The sequence below is a fragment of the Sphaerodactylus townsendi genome, linkage group LG14, assembly GCF_021028975.2.
Source record: "Sphaerodactylus townsendi isolate TG3544 linkage group LG14, MPM_Stown_v2.3, whole genome shotgun sequence".
NCBI lineage: Eukaryota > Metazoa > Chordata > Lepidosauria > Squamata > Sphaerodactylidae > Sphaerodactylus > Sphaerodactylus townsendi.
Window position 1 is genome coordinate 26307822 of NC_059438.1, and position 9477 is coordinate 26317298.

Genomic DNA, 9477 nt, shown 5'->3' on the forward strand with positions numbered 1-9477 from the left:
GGCTCTCTCGAGGAGGTACTGACCACCCCGTATCCTTTCCATCATATCCAGGCAGCTAGCTTTTATAAGCCAAGACGGACGATGATCTAAAAGGCATGTTGGCTGGATCCCAGCAAGCAACTTGTCCACATCATCAGGCCTCACTAACTGAAAATGAACCAAAATAACAGGATTAGATAGTTCTCTGGATGCCTCTGGACCATTCTCACTTGTGGCATCCAATTCCCTGTGGATCTGAGCAACTTCACCCTCACAGTGTCTTGCAAAGTTGTCACAGCAGACATTATCTGGCCATCTGCCCTTGTCTCTTTTGGCTTGATTCTTCAAGGCCATTCACTATATGGAAACGTTCTGCTGGACAACTACTAGAGGATGCAATGGTGATGTAGAAAAAACGCCTTTTCACCATCGCCATGGCTGCCTGATAAGCATGACAATGTGCTCTAACTCATGTTCAGTCAGCATCACAGTGGGATTTATGCCACCTGCACTCTAACCATTGACCTTCCTATCCTCTGTAGAATACCAAAGAGCTTTTCAGATTTTACAGGTGAGGCGAGGGCACTTGGGAGCAATCGTGTCGATGGCCCTGTTCATATCCCCATTCCTAAGAGAGGCCAAGGCCTCGACAGGAGCACCCTCCATACCAGCCAAAAAATCTCCCAAAGCATTTAGGAACCACTTGGATTCCATAAATCTCTGAGGGCAGACCATCTCAATGGGTCTCCTTTTTCTGAGGGGCTGGAGATTGTCACTGCAAGTCCAAATCTTAGTAGGAAATGATCAGTCTGTGATAACAGGCTAATCCTCAGCTGTTCTATTTATGAATCTCCGTTACCACGTTCTGAGCAAAGATTAAACTGAGGGTATCTCCCGCTGCTTGAGTTGGGCCAGTCACAAATTGAAATAGACCCATAATCGTCATAGAAGTCACAACATGCTGAGCTGGCCAGTGAGGGAACCAGTCTCAGCATGAATGTTCATAGAATCATAGAGTTGGAAGAGACCCCAAGGGCCAGCAAGTCCAACTCTCTGCTAGGCAGGAACACACAATCAAAACATTCCTGTCAGATGGCCATCCAGCCTCTCTTTAAAAAACTCCAAAGAAGGAGACTCCACCACAGAATACCATGGCTGGGGCTTCCAACAACACATCCAAGAGGGAAGCTGCCAGGCAATGAGGTGGATGATATACCAGCAGCAAATCTGTCTCTATGGCCCAACTGCAAGAGCAAACCCTTGAATCCAACCACCACACAGACCGGCTGCCTAACAAGAGGGATGGAAGCTTTATGGATTACAGGGACTCCCCTTCCTCTCCCCACTGGTCTAGAACAGTGCTGTGCCGAGTGATTGTGGGGTGGGGAGGACCAAAGCTGGGCAAGATCAGGTCTCAGTAGTACACACCAGGCCCCTAATCCAGTATCAAGTTATGAATGAGAGATGTTTCATTCTGCCCTAAATTGTTGCCAGGGAACATCATGTTTATTTATTATTTATTTCCAGCACCTGTATGTCACCTTTCTACCAATTAGAGACCTCACAGTTGTGAACAATTAAAGAGTCTCTGTGTGTGTCAGCCTCGATTGTTGCAACAAACAAAGATTTTTCTTTCTTCTTTCTTTCCCTAGGACTGAGATACAACATGGAATCTCAGCAACCCAAAAAAGTAAGTTAAAGAGTCTTTTGGGAAGTTGTACTCTGTGGCTTAGGCTTTCAAGACCAAGAACGAGACAGCAAGCTCCAGCTGGAGGAAGAAGCGAGCAACTAGACGAGCAAAGATGTTTGGCAAAGGAAAGACAAGGCACGATTTCCCAGAATACAAATTTGCTTGTTAAATTCTCTCCATTTGTTATACTGTCAAAGTTTAGCTTCTAGTAGTTTGTTAGGGCTGGTTAAGTCTGACACACTTTGCCTGGAAAATATTTTCCATATCCACATTTTGTAATAAACCATACCAATTTTTAAAAACCCTTTCTAAAGTCATCCAGCCTTCCTGGCATGGAAAAAGCCTGGTAAAATTGCACCATCTAGTGGCCCTGAGCCTTCAAAATGACTGGGTACAGTGCAAAGTTTTTTTATTTACAGCAAAAATTTATTTCCAGGTCTTTGCTTAGCATGGAGCACTACCGGTGTTTTTACCTGCCTGGAAGTCTGCTTGTGGGCAGACTGAGCTTGAATTCTCTGGATTTATCCAGGTTTTTTTTCAATGAATCCCACCCAATTACTCTTGCTACAACAACCTCCATTATGTGTGGCTTTTGTCCACAGATGTTCCCTGGTCCTTAGCACAGCCTTCCTCAGTGACCAAAGCAGACCCGTCCTTCCTTTTTCCCTAGAACAGTGGTGGCGAACCTTTGGCACTCCAGATGTTATGGACTACAATTCCCATCAGCCCCTGCCAGCATGGCCATGCTGGCAGGGGCTGATGGGAATTGTAGTCCATAACATCTGGAGTGCCAAAGGTTCGCCACCACGGACCTAGAAGAAAAGCTGATTGTATCCAACCATGTGTGATAGCACTGGTGGATCTCCAGTTGACAGGGGGGCTCTTGGCACAGGAAATGCTTCCCAAGTTCCGCATTACATGGAGAAGGAGGAGATGAAGCCTTAGCTGAGTGAGGGCTTCCAAGAAGAGCCAGGTCCATCAGGCTGGATCCTGCTAATGGCGTACTTTGCTTTGAGAAGAAACCTTCAGAAGAAGAGCTTCTTGTATCAGTAGGGGGTGAGCCTGGCTATTAGCAAAACAAATACATGGGATCCATCCCATGATGGTGCATGAGAATTTCCACCATGAGGAAACCAAGTCACCACCCCAAGTTTACAATCAGGATATGAGGGGATCAAGTCAGGAAGATCTGGTGTGTGTCAGGACCCAGACCCCCTGCATGTCCCATGATTTTCCATGACCTCATACAAGAATGTTCATGGTCAGGGTCACCCCCAAATGTCCAGCCTTTCTCAGTGGAAAAAAGGTCACTTCTCTACTGCATCCTACACACAGTCATGGTCAAGTTGGCCCAGCTTAGTTAAAAATCGTGTTGCTTCTCTTTGAATCCCTTGGGCATTTAAGGCAGGGGAGGAACCCAGTTCTTCATAGAATTGGCACATTAGGCAAAAATTGGCAGCCATTTCAAAAAGAAACAAACCTGCCAGGCAGGTGAAGAATACTCTTCAGTATTTCTTTCCATTTCCACATGCCATCAGTGTTAGACCATTCCTTGAGAAACATATGTTTGAAGAGGTACCTGTCCACTCACCCCAAGATGAATTTTGTCTAACAATTTCACATAAACTATGACCAAACAATTAGACCAGCTTACTCAATGGTTTATCTCTGGAATTGATGTTTGTGTGAAGAACAATAAATTCAAAAGCAGAAAGGGGTGGAAAAAATCATTACAGCTGTACCAAATCCCCCTGTAAGACAATGCATTTTCTTTCCGTCATTAAGCGGAACTAAAACCGTACAAATAGCTTACCCCATTAAACTGAACAAGCTGTCCACAGTGATGAATGCTCTCTCATTTAGTAATTTCTTGGGCCTTTTTCCCCATTAGGACTGTGCACCCAGCAACAATCAGGATGGGAAAACACAGGGGAACGCAGCGGCTGAATTCTCTATTGTAAACCAGAGGGCTTCGTTGCACCCAAGTGGGCCGACCGAGCGCCAAGGCACAGATATCAAGCCGAACGTATTGTTTGTCATTAAAGACCATCAGAAAAAAGGCACAGGAAGCAATTCTGCTAGGACTCACAAGCGAAAGAGGAGATTTGTCATCAAGAAGAGCCCCGCGCTGATTGCCATCAACGGCTCTTTCCCCAACCTCTCCATTTTGAAAATGGAAGAAGGAAGTGATGTCAAGTGGAAAAGCCTGTACAAGACCCAAAGGGAGAGGAAGCGAATCATGAGAGAGACGTGTTCCAAATATAAGAGCAACAGCAAACGTATAATCACCCCGTATCATGTTTCCAGGATATTTGTCGAAGATAAATACCGAATTCTCTACTGTGAAGTTCCCAAAGCTGGCTGCTCCAACTGGAAGAGAGTGCTCATGGTTCTGAACGGCCTGGCCTCATCCACCAGGGTTATTCAACACAACACAGTGCATTATGGGAATTACTTGAAAAGGCTGGATGGCTTTGACCGCAAAGGGATCAACTACCGGCTCAATACTTACACGAAAATGCTCTTTGTCCGCGAACCTTTTGAAAAGTTGGTTTCTGCTTTTCGAGACAAGTTTGAGCACCCCAATAATTATTACCACCCTGTTTTTGGCAGACCAATCATTTCGAGGTACCGAGTCAACGGCACCAAAGAAGCACTCAGGACAGGCTCTGGGGTGAAATTTAAAGAGTTCATTCAGTACCTTCTAGATGTGCATCGGCCTGTGGGAATGGACATCCACTGGGATCACATCAACAGGCTCTGTAGCCCATGTATGATAGACTATGATTTTATAGGCAAATTTGAAACCATGGAAGAAGACGCAAATTTCTTCCTGCACTTAATTAACGCCCCACAAAATTTGACTTTCCCTAGGTTTAAAGACAGACATTCTGACGAAGAGCGGACCACCACTCAAATTATGCAGCAGTATTTCACACAGCTTTCTCCTGCTCAAAGGCAACGCAGCTACGATTTCTATTATATGGATTATCTGATGTTTAACTACTCCAAGCCTTTTGAAGACCTCTACTAAACGAGGAGGGACTGCTGGGCACCATCTGCCAGCCGGTGTGAGGGAAATCTTATATTGGTCTATGTTAAAGAAATTCCTGGCCAATTGCCCCCATTTACAAATATGATAAAGGGTAGACCTACACGACAGGCTTTGACAGGTTATGCAGTCATTCCCCCCTCTCCAGAGAGCTCTGGGAAGTGTGGTTCTGTCTGAGGGGGCTGCAGCTAGAACAGTGGTGCTCAGCGTGGTGCCACGGCCCCTGCTGGTTTGCTTCTTAGTGCCCACTTCTTTCTTTCCCCAAACCATATTTTACTCAAATTAAAGAGGCAGTCCTGGCCTTTCTCCACCCACTGGAACAAAAGGTGCTTCAGAAAACCCCACAAGGGTTCACAGAAGAATGAGAGGCTTAAGGGCTTCCCAACCTTTTGTCATTGCCCCCATATCAACTCACAAAGTTGACTATTGCAGCAGGTGACCTCCCATCTCTACTGCTCTGCTCCCCCCACCCACCCACAGTTGTGTGACAGGAGTAAAACTGGGGGAGGGGGAATTACATTGTGCCATGACGTGAAGTGAAGTCATAGCACTACATGACATTGTTTCCTTAGTCTCCATCCCCAAATACTTTAGCCCCCAAGAGACTCCTGGGTAACAACCCTATACTCATGGCAGCCATTTTGTGATTGCTCCGGCCTTCCATGACGAATGGCTCTTTCTCTGAATACCAGATGTGTCCACTGGCTTCTCAAGGTTGAGATCCCCTGATCTAGAATGTCTTTGGGCATCTCCAAATGCAATTCCAAGGATTCTTTGAAGGAAGCCACGACTTATAACAAGTATGTGGTGTAAACTTGCTCTAAATTAACTTCTCCATTCAGGTGTTGAGCTGCTGTAGGGGAAATAACCTTACCTCCATATTTTTCAAGGTTTATCTGTGTAAAAGAAAGAAAGAGACCTCGTTTTTTTAAAAAAATCAAGAAAAAAATATCACTTTCCATCTATTCTTAGGCCTGCAAAGTCTATGGGAAAGAAGTGTTGATTGTCTGTGCCTGTTTGTGATATATGCTAGGCATTCTTAAAGGATCCAGTGCAGAGTTTGTTGCGGCTGCAGCATATTAAAAAGAAGCTAGGCTATAACTCGCAATTAGTAGTATTTACATGCACAACTTAACTGTCTCCATCACATCGTACATTTTGACTATGATTTCTACATTTGGTATATTTATACATCTAATGGCAGGGCTCCTAATAAAGCACAGAATTTTTCAACATGATGTCAGTGGGTGTTTGCACTGCTCATGAAAGAAAGGATAGAAGGTGTCTGTAAAGTCCTCTGTGGTATCCTCCCTAATAAGTCCGACAATCAGGATTCTGCAAAAAAATATGGTTAGTAAAAAGCTGTTTTACGTAACTGCTTCCGCTTGCCTTCTGGGAATACCGAAGGGGGGGGGGGGATCTTTCCGTAGTAAATTGTGATTTCAAGGATGCACCAATCGAAAGCAACTAATATTTAATGAACACATGAGTGCAAAATTAAGCCAGATGTTACAATTCACAGGATATGAATACATTCTCTTCCATCTAAAGCTCCCTTATGGCACATTCGTCTGCAGGAAAAAACGAAAACACAGCACATTTACATCTTTATGCACACTATTAAAATTCTTTTAATCCTTGGCATTAACATAAATCTTTAGTTTAATCTATGTAGTCTCAGGGAATATCAAACGTCGCCTTTAAAGTAGCAAATAAATTTAGATGCAGCTTCCTGCCCATCAGGGTTTTTAATGGTTATAAACAGTTATTTGGCCCTCTGCAAGATTCCCAGCACTGTTCAAGGTGGTATTTTCGTCTTAAGGAATGTGGGTATGGGGCCGTATCAAAGCTGTGATGTAGAATCGAGGGGCTGGATTTAAACTTAATTGGCACTTTCCACCAATTTCCCTCTTACTGCTGCAGGGGAGATCAGGAGGGATGCAGGAAAGTTCTGCTCCACTGATGGAAATTTTAGCCCTGTCTCCAGGCCAATGACCTACATCAGAGGTAGGGGACAACCCTATTAGCAGTTGGTTCTGAAAATCCTGCTCAGTCTCCAACTCCAACCTGCCAAAATCCATTTCACCTTTCACTCTGACCCACAAGAACCCCAACATTCTACCCCACTAAGGGCCAAACAACACAAGGTTTTAAAAATGTGGCATTCTAATCACATGCAGCTGCAAAATGGGACAAATATCTCCCCCTTTCCCAAGCTGCTTCAGTGTGGGAAAACAGCAGAAGGCTAGGAGCACCTTTCTTCCCACTCCATGGTCTCCAGCTAAATTGGGCCCCCATATAATTTTTAAATGATGGCTGCTTCCATTAGGTCTAATGATAGGGTTGCCTGCCCCCCCACCTTGGCCATCAGCAGGGTAAGGGGGAGTAGGGTTGTCAGATCCAGGTTGGGAAACTCCTAGAGATTTTGGGATGGAGCTTGAAGATGACAGGGACCTTCGTAGGATACAATGACATAGAGTCTCCCCTCCAAAGAATCCATTCTTATTTCTGTCAGCTGGAGAAGAAGGGCAATTCTGGCAGATCTCCATGTCCTTCATGGAGGTTGGCATCACTAAACCCATTCCAGAGCCATTGTTACAATTCTTTAGCTGTGGTGTAAATTTGTAACTCCCTTCTCAAAGAAACTGCCTTTTATTTTGCTTAGAAAATGAGATAGACAACATGACAGTAATCACCTCTGATTGTCTCTTGCCTTGAAAACCCTACATAAGAAAGCTGTGATTTGATGGTTAAAAAAAGCAAATTTGACATTGCTTGATCCTCCTTGATCTGAGATTGCAAATGCCTTAGCAGGAAAGCACATGAACTGGATGAGCTACCTCCAGAAAAACACTCGCCCAAAACAGGGAAGTACAACAAACTAATTTGTTGTAAGTCTAAACACATTATTCGTGCTATAAATTAGTTTGTTGTACTTCCCAGTTTTGGGCGAGTGTTTTTCTGGAGGTAGCTCATCCATCTAGCTCATCCATCTAGTTTTTCTGGAGGTAGCTCATGCAGTTTATGTGCTTTCCTTTTCTCCCCCTCGCCTTTCGTTTTCTTCTCAGAAATGCCTTAGCAGACCAGGTGCTCGGGAGCAGCAGCAGCAGCAGCAGAAGGCCATTGCTTTCACATCCTGCACGTGAGCTCCCAAAGGCATCTGGTGGGCCACTGTGAGTAGCAGAGTGCTGGACTAGATGAATTCTGGTCTGATCCAGCAGGCTCTTTCTTATGTTCTTATGTTCTTTTGACATCTTGGCTAAAAGAAGGGAGAAAAGTTCTCTAACACAACAAGTGACTGGCTTGAATCAGACAGGTATGCTGAGTTTGAATCACACTTTTTAAGGACACGACTACCTGGTGAATCCTTCCTAATGCTCCAGATCATCAAGTCTCTCTGTCTCCACCCTGCAGAGCTACTCCTTAAGGAAGTGGAGGAACGTGGGGATATTCATTGGGGAGTTTTGTTGATTAGGAAGAGCTTTCACTCCGACTCAGAATTTACATCCTGAATTTGATTTACTGAAACATAAAAGAGTTCAGGGACCCTGCTGAAGCAGCATCCGCAGTGCAGTTACAAACCAGATATTTTATACATGTAGTTCTGGGTTTTTTAAAAAAAGCTTTTACTTCCTTGTAAGAAATTCAAATAGGACAATGAATCCCATCAGACTGTCTCGTGAATCCCACCAGAAACTAGTCTGGAGTCAAGAGAGGATTCCTACCGGAGCTTTGAAAGCTATTAGAAAAAAGGGGGTAATACATCGTGGCAGGTCTCTGAAACTCAATTTGCTCTGATCAGTCAGGCTAGGGCGTTGGTGGGGGGTGTTGTTTCTTTTTCGCATCCACGAAACATCTTGTCTGAGCTGAAGTGACAGTGTTCCGTCGTGGTTAACACCAACACAAACATGATTGCACACCTACTTTGCTCAAACAGGTGTGAGGCAATTGGAATGCCTCAAGGGTTACCTTGTACAGCTTTGAGCCTGCACCTGAGGTTGCCAACACCCAGCTGGGAAATTCCTGGAGATTTGGGGGTGGAGTATGGACAGTGAACTCAGCAGGCTATAGCGCCACATAGGTAACCCTCCAAAGCTGTCATTTTCTCTGTAGTCTGGAGATCAGTTGCAATTCCATTGGATCTCCAGGCCTCACCTGAAGGTTGGCAGCTGTGCAGCAGCTTCACATTCAACAGGGTAATTTTTGGTTCTTGCAGATCTGATGCTGTTCTTGTTTTTTAAAAAGAGAGAACTGTCCACTATTCCGTCATTAGGCGATAGGGAATAATCTGGGTGGTGGTGTAATAGCACTAACCAAGTAAAAATAGGGAGGGGGGATTGTGGAAGCATACATCCACCAATGCCAGTAAACACACAGGGAAAACAGATTTTTGATCATAATGAGCAGACACCTGATACACAGAGAGAGACCTAAATGGCAAGTCTCAACTGGAACTGAATGGGGTTTTTTTTCCTTTTAACTGTGGTCTTTTAAAAATTGAAGGCCAAGGAGACATTGGAAGGAGAGAAAGCTACGGCAAAGTAGTCCTGCAATTGGTGACCTAACAACATTTCATTCTTTTTAGTTGCGTTGGTTCCATAAGTTCTCCAGACCCAGTTCGAATCAATTAGAACTGTACTTTCCAACAGTTTGAGTAAAGAGCGCAATCATGTTAAATGGACATATCCATTTTTCCCCCAAAATATCCAAACTGCTCAATGCACAATCGGCTCCCTGCTTACAACTGATGAGCAAA

At 44.4% G+C, this 9477-nt stretch overlaps 1 protein-coding gene across 1 annotated transcript; it reads left to right on the forward strand.

Moving 5' to 3' along the window:
• The first annotated feature begins 450 nt into the window (after nt 1–450).
• CHST8 (carbohydrate sulfotransferase 8) lies at nt 451–6040 on the forward strand. Its single transcript, XM_048515333.1, has 3 exons — nt 451–550; nt 1581–1669; nt 3561–6040. The coding sequence occupies exons 1-3, from the start codon at nt 451–453 to the stop codon at nt 4701–4703; spliced, it is 1332 nt and encodes a 443-aa protein (XP_048371290.1). The 3' UTR covers nt 4704–6040.
• The last annotated feature ends 3437 nt before the right edge of the window (nt 6041–9477 follow it).

Bases quoted from the DNA above. Each gene is read 5' to 3' on its own strand.
- CHST8 (XM_048515333.1), top strand. From the start codon at position 451: ATGTTCAGTCAGCATCACAGTGGGATTTATGCCACCTGCACTCTAACC. The intron at 551-1,580 runs GTGAGGCGAGGG...TGTGTGTGTCAG, and splicing joins GAGCTTTTCAGATTTTACAG to CCTCGATTGTTGCAACAAAC. The intron at 1,670-3,560 runs GTAAGTTAAAGA...TTTCCCCATTAG, and splicing joins AATCTCAGCAACCCAAAAAA to GACTGTGCACCCAGCAACAA.